We start from the raw sequence: 24,934 nt of genomic DNA on the forward strand, positions 1-24,934 counted from the left end.
AATACTGTGTTGGTGATGAAGAACTCCTTTATTATCCTCTTGTCTGAAAGCTCTTTATTTCTCTTTCAATTTAAATGATAGTCTTGCTGGGTAGAGTAGTCTTGGTTGTAGGTGTTTGCTTTTCATCACTAAATATTTCATGCCAGTCCATTCTGGCCTGAAAAGTTTCTGTTGATAAATCAGCTGACAGTGTTAATGGGAACTCCCTTATAGAAAACTGTCTTTTTCTTGTTGCTTTTAAGATTCTCTCTTTGTCTTTAACCTTTGCCATTGTAATTATATTGTGTCCTGATGTGGGCCTCTTTGAGTTCATCTTGTTTAGGACTTTGTGCTTCCTGGACTTGTGTGTCTTTTTTTCTTCATCAGTAGGGAAGTTTTCAGTCATTATCTTCAAATAGGTTCTTAAATTTCTTGCTCTCTCTCTTCTCCTTCTGGTACCCCCTATGATGCAGGTGTTGTTATGTTTGATATTGTACCATAGGTTCTTTAAACTATTCTTGTGTTAATAATAATAATAATTGTTGTTATTATTATTATTATTATTATTGCTGCTCTGATTGGGTATTTTCTACTACCTTGTCTTTCAAATTGCTGATTGGATCATCTGCTTCATCTAATCTGATTTTGATTCCTTTTAGTGTATTCTGCATTTGTGTTATTCTTTTTTTGTAACTGGTCCTGTTTTATGATTTCTAGTCATTTTTATGTTGTTGAAGTTCTCACTAAGTTTCTTGAACATCTTTATAACTATTTTTTTGAACTTTATGTTTGGTAAATTGCTTGCCTCTATTTCATATGGTTATTTTTCTGGAAATTTCTTCTGTTCTTTTAATTGGGCATGTTTCTGTATCTCTCCATCTTGGCTGCCTCTCTGTGTTTGTTTCTATGTATTAGGTAGATCTGCTATGTCTCCCAGTCTTGGTCAGGTGGCCTTATGTAGTAGGTTACCTGTAGGGCCCAGTGGCACAGTCTCCCTGATCACCTGAGCTGGGTGCTCCAGGAGTGTCTCTTGTGTGCATTATGTGAGTCCTCGTATTGTAGTTGAGCCTCAATTGCTATTGGCATGTCCATGGGTGTGGTTGACTCTCAGGTTGTCTGTCTGTGATGATTGGCCATGACCACAGTTTATGAGCTGCTGTGTAGGGGCTGACCCCAGGAACAGAATTCATCCCAGCAAGGTTGAGAATTCCCTTTGGGTGTGCCTCTTGTGGAGCTAATGAGGTCATGCTCTGTTTGGTCTGAAGGGAGCCACTGGTATGCTGGTTCCTATGTAGGTCAATGTCAGAAGCTGCCTGTGACCTGCCCTTGGCTACCTGTTAGGAGTTACAAAGTGATCCACAGTTAGTAGTTGCCTGTGCTTTGCCTGAATGCACATGGAATGGGCCAAACTATGTACCAATGCCTGCTGCCACCAGTACCAGTCCTGGGGCATGTCAGCAAAAGGCCCAATGCACTTGGCGACCTGCTGCTGCTTGATAGGCTCAGCCACTGAAAGAGCAATAGGTAATGTATGATTGTCTTAGTTAGGTTCTCAGGGAGGTACCAGAGGGCTACCAGGTTAATGCAGATTGAAACTCAGCACCAGTGCCAGGTCTGAAGCCACTCAGTAGAAGTCCCTGGGTACACTGAGGCTGGCCACCATCTATCTGCCTGGGGATTGTTGGTGGTGGTGGCATGGAGTTTCAAGAGCCATCAGGGTTGAGCCAGTAGAGTTCATCAGGCAAAAGCAGATTAAGATTGGACCAGGTGGAGGAAAGGTGACACCCATCAGGCATGCAGGAAGAAGGCCTTCATCCTAAAGCCACAGAACTAAGCCTCTCACTTGTGTCTCTGTCACCCCCATAGCCCACCCAGAACTCCCCAAGAGTTTTTTGAGAAATACTGCAGCACAGGCTCAGCTGGTCACCACCAGCAGAGCCCACAGCCATGTGCCAGCTGGGCAGGGCAAGGCCTCGGAGTCACTAGGACAGCTAGTGCAGTACTTCAGGCTAATGCCGTGTGTTAGGGCATGGGGGACCAACACAGGCATGGTGGCATAGGTCGGGTGCAGGAGGAAAATAGCCCTCTCCCTAAATCCACAACTCACTCTTTCCCTGTGGGTCTCTTGCATGGAATTTCTACCTACTTACTCTATTCCTATCTGCTTCTGAAAGCATCCTACTCATAATAACCATTGCTATATTTGAAAATAAGCTCACCTCATTCTTTTGCATTTGAGTCCGTTTTTCTCTAGACCATTGCCAGTTACTTTACATCACTCTCAGAATGTGGAAACACTTATTTTTTTTAAATAATTCAGTATTATGTAGCCAGTGATCTCACTGGCTAGTTAATTAATATCAGGTGAGTTCTAATTTTGATTTAACTCTTCTTTCCTATAAATATTTCACATTCTTTTAATATATTCTTTAAAGAGCAATTATAAACACTTATAAATAGTATTTCATGGAGCATCAGCTGGCATCATCTATTGACCCAATTAAAGCCTTTTCAAACCTCATCAACTGGGAGGAGAAATTGCATATGATATGTATTGTTACATAACCAATTCCACAGTCAGAATTCTACTGTTGGACAGATCAGATTAAATAGGACCATAGCAGAATCATCTTTGCCAAGAATTTGTTTGGGAAAGGCAGCATTTATAAAGTGTAAAACGCTATTTCAGAATCCACTATTCATTTATTCACTAACCAGGTAAAACATATGAGTGAATGAAGAGTTATAAATCTGGAAGAGTCCTTAGAGGTCAAAGAGTACGTAAGGCACTCACATGCATTATCTAAGATAGGCGGTTGTCCATTTCATTTTTAATATTCTTTAGCTGCCCTGGCCAGGTAGTTCAGTTGGTTAGATCATCGTCCCAATACACCAAGGCTTTGAGTTTGATCGCCAGTCAAGGCACATACATGGAAGAACAATGCATTTATTAATAAGTGGAACAACAAATTGATATTTCTCTCTTGGTCTCAAATCAGTCAATAAATAAAATCCCCCCCCCCCAAAAAAAAAATCTTTAGGTAAATGGATTCTATGATTCTTTCAGTAATCTTCCTAACATCTTAAAACAACCTTTAGGATATAATTTAAGCATTGTTATATGCCCTTTAACTCTTAGCAAAAATAAAAATAAGTACCGTAAGAGGGAAAAATGCTTAGGATTGATGGGCAGAGGGGAGAACAAAAGTCAGATAGTCCCGTTAGTGCACTGGCTGTCTTTTTTTTTTGCAGGTCATTACCCAGCTCGGGGAGGCCTGATGTCCCTTGTTCTCTGTACATGAAGGAGCTCCAAGGTTTCATTGCCAGGGTTATGAGTGACTACTTTAAACACTTCGAGTGCTTGGATTTTGTCTTTGACAACACTGAAGCTATTGCCCAAAGAGCAATTGAACTTTTTATCCGCAATGCCAGTCTCATAAGACCTCTCGGTGAAGGCGGGAAAATGCGACTTGCTGCTGATTTTGCACAGGTAAATTGATGCACAACTGATACAAAGGGGAAAACATTTCAGCCTCAATATTGTCTGTTAAGTAAAAGACTGAATATGTCTTCTTCAGTAGTTTAAAGAGATGAAAAAAATATTTAAACCTAATTGGTAATAATAATTTTAAAAGTTTAATGGTACTTTCATAGCAGATAATTCATAGCAGATATATATATTTTTTTAATTTAATAAAAGAGTCATCACTCACCTTTGATACTTCATGGTTAAGGTGAAGTCACTCATTCCACAGTAAGGCAACATTTCCTGCTTTTATATAATGTGGAGCTTTCTCACTGTTTCACTGTCCTACCAGGGCAGGGCAGTATTGATAAGAGGAATTGCTAGGAAATAATGCAGACAGTGAAAGTTATCTTTCAAACACTTTAAAGAGGCCATCTGTTGTCCTGTAAAGAGAAGGAGCTCCAGCACACCTCTAACCCTCTGGTGCCAGCTTACCACCCGAGACAGTGTTTTAATGCCTGTAGATGCACAGTGGGTGGGGAGACAGCGTCTGAGTAATTGGGCCCCTGTATTAATTAGAGTACCCTTTTTGTATATGACCAGCTTGAAATCATTCCAAGCTATGTGATGTGGATGAGGTAAAATGCCATTAAAATAACAGAACCATAATCAGCTTTTATAAAAAGGGCTTTTTTCTTTGTCCTTTAAGACATATTTTTAAGCCTTTTAATAGTATCAGAGGCAAAGAGAAACATCTGAAACGTACACTTTTATTAAAAGATTTAGAAACAGATAATTTGCATATATGTAGCATGTCAAAGGTGAAATCATTTTTAAGTCTTTCAAAGCTGTTAGCTTTACTAGTCTAAATAGTTATTCAAATGGATTATTCATAGTGGTTTCCCAGACACCCCCCCATACCCCTGCTTATAAAGACAGACAACATTTAATGTCCCTAAGTATTTCTGTGTGTATCTATGGGCAAGTCTTGGTTTATTCTTCCTGCACGGAGGAAAGGATGTGGCAGGCTGCTTATATGAGGGCAGTGGTTGGCCAGTGCTCCCTCCTACCTGAGAAGGCCACCAAAAGGAACCAAGTATATAATATAATGTCTCAAGAGCTAGGCTCTTTGCATATCAATTCCTCTAGAAATAAGTCATTATCATCCCCAAATGATACGCCTGAGACCAGTAGACCACAGTAAAGAGCCGTCCTGTGGGAAATGTGCCTTTGGTAGCCTTAGCATGAAAATACAAATTAATGTTACCGTTAATGTGGCTCCTTTAACCTTTCCCATTTTTATAAGCTTCATTCTCAGACACCTGCACATTTTGCTTTGTTATTACAGGCAAACTTCAGTTTAAAAAGAATTATATATAATAGTGTCTTACTTGTCCCTTACTGGGTTTACAGTCTGTTATTGAACTGAAGACACAGTGACATACCAAGACCTGCTCTTATTTATTAAAAATGTTATGAGCTCTACGCAAATGAGTGTCTGTTCTTCTTTTGCCCTTTCCTTCTTAATTTTGTTCCTTCTTTTCCTACCCTCTCCTCTGAGCTCCCTCCCCCACCAGTTTATTTGCATTCTGCTCCAGCTGGTTCTTGAGTCACTTTCCTGGAGGCAGCACTTCAAGTCCAATTAGAGTGGCAGCAGAGATGGCCAGAGCAAGAGTGCTGTAGGACGAAGGCGCTTTTTGTTTTTACTTCTCATTTTAGTATATTCCCTAAGAGTCTTGAAGGATGGAAAGTGTTGTCTTTTAACCCTTCCTACTGTAGCAAACACCTGCTCAAAAGGCATAGCATCCAATGGCAGGGCTGAACCCCCCACCTTCCTAAAACTTCATCATTAAGAATTTTATTTGGCATTCCTTCTTTTTTTAAAACATGTTGCCCAGTACACCAGACCTTTCCCGAAGTCCCTTCCGTTTATGTAAATGAAACTCGTATATGCTCTAAGGCATCCTTTGTTTTTCATTTCTTAAATATAGAGAGAAAAGGCATTTACAACACAGCATTTTCTCAGTGTTAATAGTATACGTTCCAGTCCTGTAATGACATTGGTTGCCGCAGCCTGTATGGTACTGATTTCTTTGTTCACTCCTGGACAGTGTGCCCCAGTTTCAGAACATCCCTCCATTTACCTGGGGAATGGCTTCCTGGCCTGTGGGTAGTGGGCACAGGAAAGACAGGTAGAAGTACTACCATCATCATATTTGTGACCAGTAATTTCGGCAAATATTATGCAGCTATTACCCCCCCCCGCCCCGCCCATATTTTAAAAATTAAAGTGAATTTGGAGTATTGATTTGCTGTCTTACCACAACTGCAATTATGTGTTTTTGTACCTCAGCTTTTGGAATCATACTTGGGTGGAAATATTTTTCTGGGGTCAGTGAAAACACTTAAATAGCGTCACCCTGACATTTATATTAATGACAGGCATCAACTAGGGACTAGAAAACCGTAGGCTGCCTCATTATTGAAACTGTATTCAAAATTAAAGCCATTGAGGCCACTGGAATCAGGAATACACAAATCCTTCGTGGGTTTGAAAATAGTTATTTTGAGAAAAGTGCCTGCTATTCAGGCATAAATGACAGAAAAAGAAATTGCTCAAGAAGAGACCACTGGAGTATGTTTGGGAATACTGATTATTTGGCATAACGTCTAGTTGCAAAGATAGATCATGATATATTTTAAAGATTTCTTTAGGAATCCTAACTTCTCCCCACCGACACCATTGCACAGGTGAAAGAGAAAGTGGTTGCAAATGCCATCGGGAGGGTTCATGGTGAGGAAGTACCCAACACACAGCCCCTTAGGAATCAGGTCACAACACAAGGTGGTTTCCTACAGGTAATTAATTCCTTACTGTGACCACATGGTCTCTGTGTCTACACTCAACACACAGCAGTGGAAAGCACTAACTTGTCCAAGGCCGTGGGGCTCTGCTGATTCCGAATCCCTTCAGGGACTTGTCCACAATGTCCTCTGAAGCACCACTCCCTCTGCTTCTCTGTTACATTTCTGCCTTGCGGGAGTGGATGACTGCTGGTGTTACCATTAAATTATATACTTAGGGGTACTTTTAGCAGTTTCTATTTATAGGTCTTCTGGTGTCCTTGAAGTATATATACATTTATATCTACATTTCACTTTTTGCCTAGAAATACAAAACTGAGAAAAGAAAACAAGATAATCAAGATTTTAATTTCTCTTCTAATTCCTATTGCCATTTCTCATGAACAGTGTCAGGGCAGGTGTGCCCTGGGAGCATCCAGAGATGCCCTGTGGTTAACCAAATGTCTGTGGTGGGGAAGGAGCAGCTATGTAATTAGTTCTCCAGGCCTGCAGCTGACCGTTCATTCCCTCCAAATGGGAGCTGAAGAGAGGCAGTTGCACATGCCATTTTTGTATTCACAGCTAATTGCAGGGTCACCTCCTCTCAGAGTAGCACTCCTGCCCTTTAGAAACATGGCCTTTATTATTTAATGGAATTCTGGCAGAAGAAAATGGTTATGGATGAGAAATTAATTTTAAGCACTTAACATTTTGAAATTGTCCTATGGCATAGAAATCTCCTGCATCATCATAGATTACACAGCCATTCGAGGTCATATTCTTTTATATTGTAATTTTTCCCTGCAGCCACTTACTTGCTTTTATGAAAAATACTTCACATAATTTCAGTGTGTAAAAAACTATTATAAATACACGCGCGCGTGCGCGCGTACATGTACACACAGGTACATGACTGGAATTACCAACTCAGATATATGATAATCACACTTTTCCTTTGTGCTCAGTGTAAAGTAAATTACACATTCTGAAGAAAACCAGGAACTCCCACAGAGAATAGACACACAGGCCCCACGAACAGCCCACCACCCACTGTCCTTTGAGTTGAACACCAGCTCAAAGCTGCTCTGTTTTACATTGTTGGCAAGAATCTTTATTTATTCTTCTCTATTTTAGCAAGTTTTTCAAAACGGTGTTTTCCTCTAGTATATACTCTGTGTCTGTGTTAAGAGAGAAAGTCAGCCCTAGCTAGTTTGGCTCAGTAGAAAGAGCATGGGCCTGGGGACTGAAGGGTCCCGGGTTTGATTCCAGTCAAGGACATGTACCTTGGTTGCAGGCTTGATCCGTGGCCCTGGTTGGGGCGTGTACAAAGGCAACCAATTGATGTCTCTCTCACTTAGATGTTTCTCTCTCTGTCTCTCTCTCCCTTCCACTCTCTCTAAAAATCAATGGAAAAATATCCTCAGGTGAGGATTAACCAAAAAACAAAAGAGAGAAATTCACCTGCTTAGAAGTCACCCTCATGACCCTCCGAAGGACACTCCTCCAGTTCTCCTCTGATACTCAGTTCATGCATTTGATACCACGTGTCATTTTGCTGAATAATCATCATTGTATGCATATGTATGTATGTATGTATGTGCTTATATGTGTACACTCACATCTTTCTTAGGATTTTTGAGTATTGATTATATCATTTAGATAAATATATATATCCCAAATATATATCCCCTTTGCTAAATTTGAGAGAGCAGGACAGTCTCATTCATCTTCTCATCCCCATGTCTAGCTTGGTGCCTGCAATGGATTGGGAATCAAAAATCTTTCTCAAAAGAGTGATTGTTTAGCCCTGACTGGTTTGGCTCAGTGGATAGAGCGTCGGCCTTCGGACTGGGGGTTCCCAGGTTCGATTCCAGTCAAGGGCATGTACCTTGGTTGCAGGCACATCCCCAGTGGGGGGTGTGCAGGAGGCAGCTGATCTATGTTTCTCTCTCATCGATGTTTCTAACTCTCTATCCTCTCCCTTCCTCTCTGTAAAAAAATCAATAAAATATATATATATTTTTTTAAAAAGAGTGATTGTTTAGGTCTCCATGGTCTTCCAATGGCAAGGAGATTTGAACAGTTTTTCAGAAGGATGGCCAGCAGGATGGAAGCCCCCACTTTCCTTTTGTACGTTTTTCTTGAAGAAAGATGCTGTATTACCAGGGAGCAGCCTTTTATTCAGCTATTTTCTAAACCATCCTTTACTCTAGGGTCCTCTTTATAGTAGGAGTGGAGAGACAGCATCCTCTGAGTGCCACATATGCAAACACTTTGCATATGCAATTGGTAGGTAAAGAGCAGGTAGCTTAAAGCTCCAGTTACTGCCAAGTAAAATTTCCAATCAAAGGAGGAAAATAAAGAGAAAACCAATATTTGCTAAATTATTGTCTGAATGCAAATTTACTAATCATATAAATGAGGGAAACTTTTAAAAATACTGATAATAATTGCCAACATTTAAAGAGACTTACTATATATGCCATGCACACAGTGCTTTGTGGAATTATATATTTATTTGCATAATTCTATGAAGTAGGTATTATCTCTGCTTGAAAGATGAGAAACCTGGAACTTAAAGAGTTTAAGTTTAGGGCCACACACTAGTCATTGCAGATTAGAATTCTTACACAGTTGTGCTACCTCCAGAATCCTTGCATTTAATCACTTGAGCCAGCCTGATAAAAATCGTCATTGTTTATATTTAATATAAAAGCTTGTTATACTTACTTAAAGTATAGGCACAAAGTCAGTCTTCACAACTCCCTTTTTCTGACCTTTTTAATGGAGAAAAGGTCTAAACTCTCTTCTCTTACATAACCAAAAATATTTTTGTATTCTCTTGAAGGAATTGTCTCATTTTATGCCCTTTATTAAATAAGCACAAAAGTTATCTAAGTTCTTATCCTATCTAATAAAAGAGTAATATGCAAATTAACCATCACTCAGTCACAAGCCATGCCCACCAGCCAATCAGGAGCGAGTATGCAAATCAACCCAACCAAGATGGCTGCGGCCACGGAGAGAGCAGGAGGGAGGCTTGGTTTTCCATGACGATGGAGAAAGCCAAGCTTTCCGCACACCCTGGCCAGCCCAGGCCTCCACTCCAGGCTACAAAGTTTCAATTATAGAAAATAAATAAATCCCAACAAAAATGGCAGCAGCCATGGAGCTGGAGAGGGCAGGAGGCTAGGGTTGCCCCCGGTGATGGAGGAAGCCAAGCTTCCGCAGCCCTGGCCTGCCTTGTCCTCTGCTTAAGGCTACAAAGTTTCAATTATAGAAGATAAATAAATCCCAACAGAAATGTCTCCCGCCACAAAGTGAGCAGAAGGCTTGACTCCGCTCCAGGCTACAAAGTTTCAATTGTAGAAGATAAATAAATCCCAGATACCAGGGCCTCTGCTTGGGTTGCTGGGGGGCGTGGCCAGCCTGCAAACCACCACAGGCCCCTTGCTCAGGCCACCCCATGCCCCAAGGGAACCCCCACCCTGATCTGGGACACCTTTCAGGGCAAACCAGCTGGCCCCCACCCATGCACCAGGCCTCTATCCTATCTAATAAAAGAGTAATATGCAGATTGACCATCACTCCAACACACAAGATAGCTGCCCCCATGTGGTCAAAGATCCTGCCCCCATGTGGACACAAGATGGCCACCACAAGATGGCCAGTAGGAGAGGGCAGTTGGGAGGGACCACGCCTGCAAGGGAGGGCAGTTGGGGGCCACAAGCCTGCATGAGGAGGGTAGTTAGGGGTGACCAAGCTGGCAGAGGAGGGAAGTTGGGGGGGACCAGTCCTGCAGGGGAGGGCAGTTAGGGGCAAACGGGCTGGCACGGGAGCAGTTAGGCATCAATCAGGATGGCAGGGAGTGGTTAGGGGGTGATCAGGCTGGCAGGCATAAGCGGTTAGGGGCAATCAGGAAGGCAGGCAGGCGAGCAGTTGGGAGCCAGCAGTCCTGGATTGTGAGAGGGATGTCCACTGGGATCAGGCCTAAACGGGCAGTCAGACATCCCTCGAGGGGTCCCAGATTGGAGAGAGTGCAGGCTGGGCTGAGGGACAATCGCCCCCCATGCACGAATTTCGTGCACCGAGCCTCTAGTCTTTTAATAAATTTGATTGGCTTTTAAAACTTGCCTCACAGTCAAGATAAATTTAGTGCAAGCTACAACTTTCTATGATCCAGGTGTATGTCCAGTTTACCTTAGGATTCTGATATTAAAAGCTATGAGTGTTATCTTCTTATATTTCAGATGGAGATGGCTGTGGGTCCATTCTGCAGAAGAGTATCTGATTTAGGAAAGTCCTATCGAATGCTGAGGTCATTTAGGTGAGGCATAATCCTATTATTGTTAATAAATCCATATTTATTAGCAGATATATCCTTTTGAACGGTATGAAATTGCCAACATTTAACCCTTTTGTGAACTACAGCAATGGCAGTTTCCTATGGTTCATCTCAAAAGTTATGCAAATCTGCCGAAACCGGTTTGGCTCAGTGGATAGAGTGTCAGCCTGTGGACTGAAAGGTCCCAGGTTCGATTCCGGTCAAGGGCACATACCTTGGTTGTGGGCACATCCCCTGTAGGAGGTGTGCAGGAGGCAGCTGATAGATGTTTCTCTCTCATCGATGTTTCTAACTCTCTTATCTCTCTCCCTTCCTCTCTGGAAAAAAAAAAAAAGTTATGCAAATCAGAAACCTGTATAAAATTATATGCAATGACTAATAATTTTGTGTGTGTGTGTGTGTGTGTGTGTGTGTGTGTGTGTGTTATTTTTGAGTTACAATTCACAAGATTGAGCTGGTAAATTTGATTATGTTCTTTCTAGGGGAATTTTTTAATTCCATTTTTACAGAAGTATATTGAACAATAATACCAGACAGTTCATAATTTTATAGACATCTTTTTCAGAAATTTTTATTTGTTCATTTTTCATTCTCAATCCAACCTACTTCTATAAGTAGGTCATAGTTTACATTGCATAAAACTATTGAATAGGATATTAAAAGAAGTGTTTAGTGATGAAATGTAGTTAAACTGAAGATGGCTAGTATAGTTGAGCACAAAATTTAGAATGAGCTTCCTAAATATCAGTTCAAAAAGAAAAACAGCGAGTTAATTCATACTCATGATGTAAGAACATACCAATTTAAGGGAAAATTCTTTTCAGTGCTGAATGCTTAGATAGGTTTTTTACCAACTTAGATTTTAAGGAATTTTGAGTTGCTTGATGACTAGTGTCTTCACTCACAGATTATAGAAGACTAGAGACCCAGTGCATGAAAATTCATGCACTGGAGCGGGGGGCGGGTGTGGTCCCTCATCCCGGACTGCCCCTTCTCAGAGTCTGGGAGCCCTCGGGGGAGAGAGGCAACCTGGCGATCAGGGGAAGGCGATGCCCCCATCACACCTCTGCTGCTGCCACTGCCAGCAGCGCAAGCCTCGGCCGGCCCTGGTTACCTGCGCCTCAGGCTGGCCCTGGGTGGTTGGGCAGCCGCCATCCGAGGTTTGCATGTGCCTCGGCCGGCCCTGCTTGCCTGAGCCTCAGTCACTGGGGGCGGTGCAGGAGGACCCGAGGCCCCCGGCGGGGCTGAGGGGACTCCAGTGGCAGGAGCGCGGAGCGGCTGGCCCCAGCTGAGGAAGGGAGGATTCTCTCAACAACATGAGTTATAACTTTTAATTTGTTGGACACCATAGTCAGGCTTCAGCTTCGGGGGAGGGAACAAGAGAGGGATGGGCAGCTCGTTGGAGGAGCCTGGGTGAGCTCTCAGTCGGGGGCGGGGGTGCAGGAGGACCCAAGGCCTCCGGTGGGGCTGGCCCACCCCCGCTGTGGGTGCTGCCATCATGTGACAGTGCGGCGGTCAATTTGCATATTACCTTTTTATAATATAGGGTAAGATGTTCCTGTGGCTATTTGTTCAATAAGCCACCACTTCCCAAACTTTTTCACATCATGGCACACAGAGAATATGTGTACATTCAGATAGTATCTTACCATCTGTGCGGGCTGAGGGGATCAGCATAATATTTATCACCATTTTGTGGCCACGGCATACCAGATGAGAAGCCTTCATATAAACTGTCCATAATGTCCAACAGCATACAGGGTGGGGCCAACATAGGTTTATAGCTGTGAGTATGCAAAACACAGAATTTATTCTTGCATTATTTATTAATTATTATATTATTTTCCATATGAAAAATGGTAAACTTACTTTTGCCCCACCCTATATAATGGTCTTTGAATGTATTTCTATGAAGATAAGGTAAGAGAGTCCAATTGCAAAGAAAAATATTTTTTTAGAAAATACATTAAAAATAAAAAAAGGAGATTCTAGTAGTCATGTGGCTTTCTAAAAATGGACTCAGTACTGGAAACTAGAGTAATCAATAAGCAATGAGTCCCTTAAATAATCACTCTTCTCTCTTATTTCATCCAAGCTTTTGGTAATAGGAAATTCAGGTGTAGTGTCACTTGAGACATGAGAACCTAAGGTTGTTGATTGAAAAGGGAGTCTTGTTCGATCCTCGGTCAGGGCACATGCCTGTGTTGTGGGGCTCAATCCCCAGTAGGGAGTGTGCTGGAGGGAGCTGATCGATGTTTTGCTCTCACATCAACGTTTCTTTCTCTCCCTCTCCTCCTATCTCTAAAAATCAGTTTAAAAAAAAAATTGTGTCACAGTATGGTGATAGAAGGATTTTACATAAGACCAATTCTGTTAAAACAGTCACTTAAGATGGGAATTTTCTGTTAGCCTTCCAGTTCTCACATGAGAAGAGGACTTTGAAGGATCATTTTAGTTTGAATAGTGACAGCTTCTAGTACCTATTTATACAAAAAATTAATGATTGATTAATGTATAATGAAAAATCCTATTTTTTTATATCTAGCTTCTCTCATGGAACAATAGTCAATCTAAATAGGTTTCCAACTTTTGACCATGACTTACAGTAAGAGTTATTCTGTATCACAGTCTGGCATAGATTTGCGTGCAAACATGCAGGCATACTCAAACCCACACATGCTACACATGCCCACTCGTGTGTCATGAAGCAATAATTATTCTTACTGCTGTGTGATATGCTCTGACATTTCTTTTTTGTTTTATTATTTTAACCTACTAAATGCTTTCATGACTCACTAATGGTTTGCATCCAGCAGTTTCTCACCTTTCTCACAGGACCCTTAGCACTTACACTTCAGCTGCTCTAGTAACAGCAGTAGGGTTTGCTTCTTTCTACAACTATAAAGATTTATGCCCTCTTCTCCTGGGGTTCTGGTGTACCTGAGGTTCCTCAGCACTTATATAATAACTAATGACCTAGTGCACAGATTCGTGCACATTGAAAGGAAATTAATTAAAAGGTGGCTGGCAGGGCGGGACTGGGCAAGACGGGCCAGACACGTCCTGGAGCCAACCTCCCATGGTCCCTCTCAGCGTCTCTGGAGTGAGCGGGATCCCTTTGGCAGGTGGGGTCCCTCAGCCTGGCCTGCAGGGATTGGGCTGAAACTGGCTCACCAACATCCCCTGAGGGGTCCTGGAGTGTGAGAGGGCACTCTGCAAAGTTGCTGTTGTACAGGGTGTGGAACGCAATGCAAATGTGCAGTAAACCAGATTCGGGGAAGACAGTGCCCCAGCAACAACATAACCCACGGCCGAAGGTGGAATCGCACAGCCCCGTGAGGAATCGGGCTCCCTCCTCTCTGGTTCTGGGGTGCGTCACTCAAGAACCGCCACTGCCAAGTCACTGTAGCTCAGCAGCTCCTGCATTGAGCGTCTGCCCCCTTGTGGTCAGTGCGCGTCATAGCGACCGGTCTAACGGTGGGAGGGACACTTAGCATATTAGCCTTTTATATATATATATATATATATATATATATATATATATATATATATATATATATATATATATATAAACCAGTGGCCTGGTGCACGAAATTCGTGCACAGGGGGGTGTCCGTCAGCCCGGCCTTCACCCTCTCTAATCTGGGACCCCTCGAAGGATGTTCTACTGCCAGTTTACAGGGATCAGGCCTAAACTGGCAGCCGGACATTCCTTTCACAGTCCAGGACTGCTAGCTCCTAACCACTCACCTGCCTGCATGCCTGATTGCCCCTAACCACCTTGCCTGCCGGCCTGCTCGCCCCCAACTGCCCCCCTGCTGGCCTGCTCACTCCAAACACCCCCCCGCCCCCGCTGTCCTGATCACCTCCAACTGACCCCCACTGATGGCCTGCTCACCCCCAACTGGCCCCCCTGCTGGTCTGCTCACCCCCAACTGCCCCTCCCCCACCGGCCTGATCACCCCCAACAGCCCCCCCCCACTGGCCTGATCACCCACAACTGCCCTCCCTCCTTGGCCTCTAACCGCCTTTACCTCGGCCCTGCCACCATGATTTTGTCCAGAAGAATGTCCAGAAGGTCTCCTGGAAGGTCTCCCAGTCTAATTAGCATATTACCCTTTTATTAGTATAGATAAGAGGCTTGGTGCATGGGTGGAGGCTGGCTGGTTTGCTCTGAATGGTGTCCCAGATCAGGGTGGGGGTTCCCTTGGAGTGTGGGGCGGCCTGGGTGAGGGGCCTGTGGTGGTTTGCAGGCTGGCCACGCCCCCATGGGGTGAGGATGCCCTCTGGGGGTGTGTGGCCAGCCTGGGTGAGGGGCTGAGGGCTGTTTTCAAGCTGGCCACACCCCCTTCAGGATGTGGGTTCTTGCTGGGTGCCTGGCCAGCCTGGGTGAGGGGCTGATGGCTGTTTGCAGGCTGGCCATGCCCCCCAGCGGGGACTCTTACTCCATGGGGGCGTGGCCAGCCTGGGTAAGTGGCTGAGGGCCATTTTCAGGCTGGCCACACCCCCCAGCAACCCAGGCTCCCAGCCCCTCCTTTTTTTTTTTTTTTTCAGCACCTCCTTGAGCAGAGGCCAGGGCAGGCTGGAAGCTTGGCTTCCTCCGTCACCAGGGGCAACCCAAGCTTCCTGCTTGCTCCAGCTCCGTGGCCGCCGCCATCTTTGTTGGGTTAATTTGCATACTCACTCCTGATTTGCTGGTGGGCATAGTGGAGGGATGGTCAATTTGCATGTTTCTCTTTTATTAGTGTAGATTGTATCTTACCTATGGAGCATTCTCTGGAACTTGAATTCAGTGAAAAATTCTAACAGAGGTTTCTATCTGCCAGTATATTTCTACAGTCATATTGAATCAACAGAAATGTATTGAATAGATATTAGCATTTTTTTCAACTGATAGGACTTGGACAATCATTTGATAAAGATTTTAGGATTAACCAGATCAGGAAATAAAATGAAAACATACTGTATTCTGAGATAAAATCTAGTAATAGTCTGCAAAGAATGTTTTAGGTCCCATCTTTTGAGAGATGTCAGTATGCACTACTGCCTCTGCCTATAAATGTTGGAAAAGCCCTTGGCCCCGCTACAGGCTTCTCCACAGTTGTCACATGAAGAGAATTGACTTATGGAAGCTTACCTGTTTGAAGGGGTCTACAGAATCCCTTCCTAGAGTGAAATAAATCAGTACAGAGTAACCTTCATTCCAGTAACACAATTCTAGGCCCTCTATTTGCCTGCCTTCAAAAAACTTGTTAGAGATCTGTCTCTAATTCAAAATTAGTTCTGAGCAGTTGCAATGAAAGGGCCCACTCTTGTTAATCTTCCCATCTGTGCTGTGAGTTGTGACAGGGAATAGGCATCATCCAGTGCCATGTATAGAACTGGCTTGGCTCTTGTTCAGAATCTCTCTTCCCCAAATGTTCTGAATCAGATGAATGGTGGTCGGTAGGAGATTGACCAAATAATATACTGTATGCCATGAACAGTGGATCAAATACATGCAACAATAAGCAATTTGTATTGTTAGTTAACAACTAATAATATGAAAAATACTTCCTAAGTCATCATGAAATGAATAAACCGATTACTAAACAGTATATGTGATACGATCCCTACTATCTATATATACAAAAGCCTAAGCGACCAGATGACCAGCTGGTAGCTATGATGCGCACTGACCACCAGGGGGCAGACGCTCAACGCAGGAGCTGCCTTGCTGTGCACTGGCCATTTAACAATAAACAGCACCACAGACCTGCGCCGACAAACCAACACTTGGCTTCCCCCAAGTGGGATACAGGCCCTGCCACCACCCCGGAGTGACATCCCACCAAATCACAGCCAGGCTGCCAAGACCCCATAGCTCAAAATATGTCCCACAACGCTGCCTGGAAAACAGTAGCTGTGGGCACCGGGTAATGATGTCACGTAGCAACGCCCGGCTGCCTCTCCGTAGCAACTAGCCTCCTTACAGTTTCTTCAGCCCAGGAACACGACTTGCTTTATTGCCAGGTGCAAACATTTCACACTATAACCAAATGTTTGTGAAGTGTTTTCCCGTGCCTCATCTCATTTGATCTTCACAGAAGTCCTGGAGTAGGTGGATAGGAGACTCGGTAGAATCCTATTTCCTTTTCATTAGCTGGAAAACAGAGATTTAGAAAACTTAGAAACTTGACCCAATTGAAAAGAAGTAAGAGCCGAAACCGGTTTGGCTCAGTGGATAGAGCGTCAGCCTGCGGACTGAAGGGTCCCGGGTTCGATTCCGGTCAAGGGCATGTACCTTGGTTGCGGGCGCAACCCCAGTGGGAGGTGTGCAGGAGGCAGCTGATCGATGTTTCTCTCTCATCGATGTTTCTAACTCTCTATCTCTCTCCTTTCCTCTCTGTAAAAAATCAATAAAATATATTTAAAAAAAAAAAAAAAGAAAGAAAAGAAGTAAGAAATGGTGGACCTTGAAATGACTTCAGGTTTTCTTACTGTGCAGAATATAGTCAAACACTGCTTCAGTTAAATATTTTACCCTTTGTTCTCCCTGCGTGATCTACAATAATAATCTGCTTCGTGTTGATTATTTACTGCTTTGTTGCTGGCAATTACCTGAAAGAGAAGTTGGGGTGCTTCACTGAGCTGGAAAAAGTTTAGCTACATCAGAAAGCAGGTCTAATTAAGCAAGTTCATTCTATATACTGGTATATAAAAGGCTAAGTTGACTCACTGGTGCCAACTGCATGTGTGTGTTTCGATCTGTCATTGTCGATTGTGAATTAGGTTGACACTTCTATTATAGAGAAAGGATGAATAGCAATATTAAAATATTTCTTCTAGTTAATTTCCTTTCAATGTGTACAAATCCATGCACCAGGCCACTTGTTTTTAAATAGTGTGTGTGTGTGTGTGTGTGTGTGTGTGTGTGTGTGTGTGTGTGTGTGTAGAGGAAAAGCCAAGAATGATAAACATCAAAATGATGTCTTCAGATAGTAGGATCATCACTAGTGATTTTTCCTTTAAAGGTTTTTTATACTTTTCAAATTTTCTTTCTTGGTTGTTTTATAGTTGTAGTCAGAAAAGTCAATATATGTTAAAATCATTCTTGCATATGTCCCTGTTTTAAAATAATAAGGGAGCTAAAAAAATAATATAAATACACTAAAACATTATGCAATGTGTGTAAGGCTGGGAGGCAAGAATAATGGGCAGCCGTACCATCCACACTCAGCAGGTTGGGCCTTGGTCTGAGTTAGTGGCAGTGGCTGCAGGAGAGGATAGTGGGCCCTTTGCAAGGGAGCGTGACAGTGCCAGCCAGAGAGCCTGGAGAGCAGACCCCAGGGTGTGTGTGTGTGTGTCTCTCTCTCTCTCTCTCTCTCTCTCTCTCTCTCTCTCTCTCTCTCTCTCTCTTTGTGTGTGTCTCTCTCTCTCTCTGTGTGTGTGTGTGTGTGTGTGTGTGTGTGTGTGTCTCTCTCGCATGCATGTATGCACACGTGCAGGCTTCAGCAGGTGCCCCTCCCCCATCATGCAGCCATCTGTAGGGCTCTTTCTTCTTGACAGTGATATTAGTGGACTATTTAATTCAGCCAGCAAGCTTCTTGCATACATTTGCATTTTACTGTCTCCATTAGGGCCCAGGGAGCACATGAACGTGGCATATATTATTTTCTGCTGCCTCAGAAAGCTGCCCCAGAGGTATTTGTCCTGGCTGATTTCTATTTCTACTCCAGAGAGACAGAGCTCCACCTGGCCAGGAGCTGGAGAACTCTGACCCCAGACCTTTGCAGTGCAGATCTTTGTGAGGCAAAGGGCAGAACAGGGACTGTGTGTTTTCACCCGCTGGGGACCAGGCCTGCCTTCAGGTAGCCACCACCATCTTTCCTCTGGAGGGATCAGCTTTGCCCCTAAATTTTGTCCCAGCCGCTCTACTAGAAGCTTTGTTAGGATTGATGGGAGAGCAGGGAAAGCCACAGGCGATATGGGCTGTTGTGATGGGTGTTAGCATGAGATCTTGGGAAGAAGGAAACCATCAGTAACTCTAGAATGTTCATGTCAACTGTTTTTAGTTGTGAGCATGGTGAGGGTTTCTCATGTCTACAGTTGGTATTGCTGACCATCTGCTGCTTGAAATCCCAGCCCTCCGTGCTGCGTGTTTGAGAGCTGAAAGGCAGCCATCCCGGCAGCTGCCATTTTTAGCACTTTTAGCATGAGGACCCCCAAATGTGTTCTGTCCTTTCTTTCCACTTTTGAATCTGGGACTGGTCAACCCATCCCCCGAAATAGCTATTTCCCAAGGTTTTTAGGTTCTTAACTCCAAGGTTAGATGTCAGCATCTTAACCAGAAGGCAGCGCATCTGGGGCTTGGTTTGTTGTTTGTCAATACTCTTGGCAGTGTGAGAGCACCCAGTCAACAGGCAGGAGTGGATTTTTAGTTTATTATCATTTTAATTCTAGAAATCACTTTTAATCATTTACTTTATGCTAATCCTGTGCTCAGTGTTGTACTGATATTTTCTCATTTCACCCTCACAACACTTTTGAGTCAGGTATGACCCCCTTGAGGCAGCTGAAGCTGAGAGGAGGTGCGTTGCCAGGGCAGCACGTCTGAATTACAGAGCTGCGTTTCAGCAGCAGGGCTGCTTGATCCCACAGCTGTGCTTGTAACCACCGCTTCTTATTCCAGAAGTTCCCTTGTGTTTGTATTCTGGTTGTAGAGCCACATTTGAGTGCTTCCACAAACCATCCAGGAAAATGTCAGAAAATTTAAAAGAGAATCACACACACCCTCCCCCTTGGGAACCTTCTCTATGAAATGCCCCATACAGACTTCTAGCAGATGCATCATGAACCTCAAGCCCAGTGTACTATAGAAAGTTGGCCTGAAACCCTCACCTCCGCTTCAGCCTGGTCTGCTGGATTGATAATCTGGACCTAAGAAAGGAACCTGGAAGTCCTCTAACCTCTCTACTTCCAGCTCTGCCTCACCCCCAGTCATCAGCCCCCCTGATGCTCTCTCTTCTGGGGTCCACATGGCCTCTCCTGGGCCTCCACCCCTCCCTTCTCTCAGAAGGCCTTCAGTTGTCCTGGGCATGGGGGAATTGTGTTTCCTCCTACCACCTCCCCTTTCTGTGCCGGTTCCAGAGCTCAGTGCTCAGCCTCAGTGGTCCTGCTACCTTCCCAGGCCCTTCACAGAAGTGTTGCACTGGGGGTGGTGGCAGGTGGAATGGGCCACCCCTAATATTGAGTGTGCAAGTAGGAGCAGCAGGACTTTTGTCTTTCTTCACTTGTTAATTGTCCTTAACAGAAGACTTCCAGCTACATAGCTATGAGTCACTTAAGTGTGGAGATCCCCTACTAGAAATGCAGCTTTTTCTAATGGGACCCAATACTTGATTAGTTAAGACTACCTGCTGGCTGTAAAGTTTAACCTTGAAAGTGCTGCTATATTTCTTTTTCTCTAAGAATGATATTGCGGCATTTGGGGTACCAGCGTTTTGTAACACCTTAATTAATCTTCTTTTGTTCCTTATATTATCTCAGATGGTAATTTATTTTTTAAATTGCTGGTATTTCAGATTCCACTTGGATTCAGGGAGAAGGGAGGTTTTCATGCTGTGTCTGTCAGACTATTTAAAAAGCACCAGAGCCCTAGCCAGTGTGGCTCAGTGGATAGAGCGTCGGCCTGCAAACTCAAGGGTCCCGGGTTCGATTCCGGTCAAGGGCATGTACCTTGGTTGCGGGCACATCCCCAGTAGGAGGTGTGCAGGAGGCAGCTGATGGATATTCCTCTCTCATCGATGTTTCTAACTCTCTATCCCTCTCCCTTCCTCTCTGTAAAAAAAAACACAATAAAATATATTTAAAAAAATAAAAAAATAAAAAGCACCAGAAATGTCTGCATTTGACGTTTACAGTTAATCATGTCAGTGATGCATAATCTCGAATCAGATTTAGTTTTGCTTTCTATGGCTGTTTGGCAGTCCTGTGAGTGGCAGGGGCGAAGATTTGGTCTTGGCAGAAAAACAACTACTGTGACTCAGAGCTCCAAAGGGACAGGTGATTGACTGAAAGATCCCATTTTAAAGTGAGCTGGGTTACCAGGCCTGGCTTCTGCAGGCCTCTCAGCCAGCAACCTCATATCCGTCGGCCTGCTAGGTGGCATATTGCAGACTGTTCCTTTCCCTCTGTCTCCCTCCCTCCTTCCCTTCTTTTTGTCCATTGTATCATTGCAGTTTGCATCAAGAATATATTGAAGGAAAACACAAATATTCAAACCATAAAACTAATTTAATTACTATAGGTAAGTTTCCAATTTGACTTCAAAGTTCCTGAAGCCAAGGATAAAAGAGAAACAGAATCAGCTATGTAATTCTCATTTTCAGAAGAAAGGAAATATATCTATTCCTACAGGGAAGTTCAGTGTCCCTTAGTACTTAATTTGGAAGCCCTTTTACATGGGACTTCATTTAGGGAGCACCGAGAGAGATGGGGACTGAAATTCTTGATTATCTTCCTGTTGTTGAGGCAGAAAGGATTCCATAGGGCTGTCCTTCAGTAAGTCAGAGACCGTCATGCAGGACTGACCTCCCAGGTCTCCTTAAGTCATGAACTAGGATCAAGATGAATCCTACCCTATCATGTGGCACAGGCAAGAGTGGGCTTTTCTGGGGTCAGGGCAAGACCACAGAACCAGGGACAGCAGGGAGGGAAGTGAAGGCATGAGTTCCCTTGTCTCCCTACACCCTCAGAGAGGCCTTACAGGCCTGCCAGCCTGCGGTATGAGCCTGTGACCCAGTGGAGGGACCCTGTCCCCACTGCTTCTTCCCCTTTTTACAGCTCAGATGTGGGAGCATCTTGTCAGTGGTGCAGTAAGTAGACTGGTGGGCCACATGCTCCATCTGCAGTTCCAGGGAGCCACCTGGAAATGCCTACTGCTGAGCACGCAGGGACCTTGGGCTGTGTGAACTTTCAGCTTCCCCTGCTGGGACAAGAGGTCTCCAGTCTGTGAGAAGTGGAACTGGGATGCAGCCTCATCCTCATTCCAACCAGAGTCAGCCTCCAGAGACCTTTAAGACAGCACCCCTTGGTGCCCCCAGGAACTTAGGGTCATGCCAAGTAAAAATAATTCCAAGAGAGGCTGTGAGGATATGGTTCAAGTATGTAGGTAACTGGAGTCTACTTTGACCCAAAGAGAGAATTTGGGATACCTAAAGAGAGAAAAATTTCATGGGCTTCAAATAGTATCCTTTTCAAAGGATAAACATTTTTTTCAGGTTCTTTTTTAAAAATAATTTTTTTATTTTTCAATTACAGTTGACATACAGTATTATATTAATTTCAGGTGTACAACTCAGTGATTAGACATTTATATAACTTATGAAGTGATCACCCTGATAAATCTGGTACCCATAGAATATTATTGATTATACTTCCTATGCTGCATTTTACATCCATGACTGTTCTGTAACAACTTATTTGTACTTCTGTCTCTCTCTCTCTTTTATTTAGTTCTTTTTATGAAGTTTTGTTCAATTCTTTCATTTGGGACAAGTTTCTTTATCTCCTCATTTTGGCAGCCTCCCAGTGTTAATTTTTATGTATTAGGTAGAGCTACTAGATCTCCCAGTCTTAGTAGAGTGGTCTTATGTAGCAGGTGTCCTGTAGGGCTCAATGGCACAGCCTCCTGAGCTGTGCTGGATGTTTCAGGTGCATACCTCTACCCCTGTTTGTGCTGTGTGCACCCTCCTGTTGTAGTTGGGCCTTGATTGTTGTTGACACGTCAGTGGGAGTGATTTATTTCCAGGCCAGTGGGCTGTGAGGACTGGCCATGACTAGAGTGGTCCCTGCGTGCTCAGCAGTAGGCATTTCCAGGTGGCTCCCTGGAACTGCAGATGGAGCATGTGGCCCACCAGTCTGCTTACTGCACCACTGACAAGATGCTCCCACATCTGAGCTGTAAAAAGGGGAAGAATGTGCTGTTCAGAGGCTGACACCACAGCACAGGACTTGTGTCAGCAGGGTTCTGGTGCCTGATGAGTCTGCCCCTGGAGGATGTGACTTATGAAGGAGGTGCTTCAATGTGGTCTAAAGTTGACCTCCTAGTATGTTGGCTCTGGAGCCTCCTGGGAATTGCAGGCCAAGGTCATCCACCACCTGTGTCCTGCCCGGGACACCCAGCATGAAATACAGAGTGATCTGCAAATGACTGCTACTTGTGCTAGGCTTGGAAGTGCCTGAGAGAGGACAAGCTGAAGGACAGGTTAGCCTGCCAGAGTGTGTGATGCACGTGTGTATCCATGTGGAATGTGGGGTTAAAAAATGGTTAAGAATTGACCAGTTTAGAAAGAATGCTATTCCTTCTTCTATTACACTGTTATACTCCTATGCTGTTCTATCCTGTATTAATATGCTATTATGACTTTTCCACCAAATCACCTCTTTCAGTGTTGAACGCATGAAATAACATCCATGTTTTTCTCTTGCAGACCCCTGCTCTTCCAGACAAGTGAACATGTGGCCAGTAGTCCTGCTCTGGGGGACACTATTCCATTCAGCATCATTATTCAGTTTTTGTTCACAAGAGCACCCACTGAGCTGAAATCCCCCTTCCAGGTAATAAAGGAAAGCCACAATCCTGTTAAGAGTCTTCCCTCTTTATGAATACAGTGCCCTATTCACTGAACGCATTTCTGGCCTTCGCTTTGTCCTTTTTAGTCATGTATTTCTGTCTTAGCAGTGAATCACTAAGGAAGGAAAATTCCCATTGCTCTACAGTGTAAGAAGTACCTGATGAATCCAGAATTAGCCCTTTAAATAATAATGACAAGTAATTTATGTTCAGAAAGCTTTTTTGATAGAGACCCTATTTCTTTTGCTGATCCACCTTCACTTGGCAAATCCAAAGGGCTCCTTGGGAGTTAGGAAGATGCCCCAAGCGCTGAGCCACCTTCCCTCAGGCAGGGGTAGGAGGTGATTTCACCTTGGGAATCCTGGAGAGTGCTTTTTGAACCAGTACTTGTGCCATTCACTGAAGAATGTGTATGCTCTTCTCTAACTGTGTTTCAACCTTCAGAGGGCAGAGTGGTCCCATGCACGCTTCTCCCAGTGGCTGGATGACCACCCATCTGAGAAGGACAGACTCCTCCTCATCAGGTAAAGCCTTGTGTTCCATGAGTACCTGTCTCTTCTAGAAGCCCAGGGAGAGTAGGAGGCACAGGGGAAGAGGAAGGAACAGTGCCTGGGTGGATGTGTACCTGTGGTGGCACCTCCTCGCGTCAGGCACCTCACTGCACGGGCACACGCGCTGGAGCACCCAACAGTCAGAACCATTGGGCACAATATTTTTGCTTTCCGGTTCCTTCACTTCCACATCTTCACATCCCGTTGTGCTGCCCCATGCCTGATGCAGCTCTGAGAACTATGCACTTCTGGTTTTGAAAACCAACTTCAGCTATGAAAAGGCTCCCCGTTGTCTTGGCTCCTCATTTTCTGCTTCATTTTCATGGGTTGCAGTTACTGATTTAGTGGAGCACAGATATGAATAAACTTTTGAAAATACTCGAACTTGATGAAATTATTAGTAGAAAACGAGGACAACCCAGCAGCTATTTAGATACCACGTGCCCTCCAGTAGTGCCCACAAATGAATCTATGTGTGTACTCATGTGCACAGACACACAGACACACCCCTTCCACTCAGCCACGCCCAGGGCGGGAGGTTTTAATTGTCACATATAACTTAGTAAGCATCTCTCTTCCATCAGCATTATCCTCTGAAATTGTTCTGACCACGATCTCCAGAGACCTCTTAGCCACCACTCCTAGGCATTTCTGTTCTTACATTATGCAGCTTTGGCTGGAGTTGACCACTGCTTCCTTCTTGAAACTCCTCATCGACTCACTGATAGAACACATTTCCTTGATGCTCACTATGTGCCAGGCCCTGAGGACACAGAGCAAACTGAGACACAGCCCTGCCTTCTAGGAGCTTCCACGACATCACCTTTCTGGCCGTAACTTTCCTCCGTCTCACTGGCTGAGTTGACTCTGTCCACTCCTTAAGTGCCGTCGTTTCCCACAGTTTGCTCCTGGCTCATTTTCCTTCACATTCTCTGTGCTTTGGTTCCCACATGAGTTCATCCAGACACATGACTCTGGTGGTCTCTTTTGTCCAGTGGCTCCCAGGTCTGCAATTTGCCTTGACTGCCTGGGGCCTTAGGCCAGCAAACTTGCTGTCATATGTCACCACTCAAAGTGACACAGAAATCTCACCAAAAATGTTAAAAATAAATAATCTTTCCTCTCAACTCTGC

The 24,934-nt window shown here is 44.1% G+C and overlaps 1 protein-coding gene across 1 annotated transcript in view; it reads left to right on the forward strand.

Moving 5' to 3' along the window:
• Positions 1-24,934, forward strand: part of COG5 (component of oligomeric golgi complex 5) — a 233,785-nt gene that overhangs the window by 195,958 nt on the left and 12,893 nt on the right. Inside the window, exons 18-21 of the mRNA XM_080663906.1 lie at positions 3,232-3,469; positions 10,540-10,616; positions 23,108-23,234; positions 23,695-23,774. Of these exons, the coding sequence (XP_080520032.1) occupies positions 3,232-3,469; positions 10,540-10,616; positions 23,108-23,234; positions 23,695-23,774 (522 nt within the window). The remainder of the gene's footprint in view (positions 1-3,231; positions 3,470-10,539; positions 10,617-23,107; positions 23,235-23,694; positions 23,775-24,934) is intronic.

This window comes from Plecotus auritus (genome assembly GCF_963455305.1).
Source record: "Plecotus auritus genome assembly, chromosome: 4".
In the NCBI taxonomy this organism is placed as follows: domain Eukaryota; kingdom Metazoa; phylum Chordata; class Mammalia; order Chiroptera; family Vespertilionidae; genus Plecotus; species Plecotus auritus.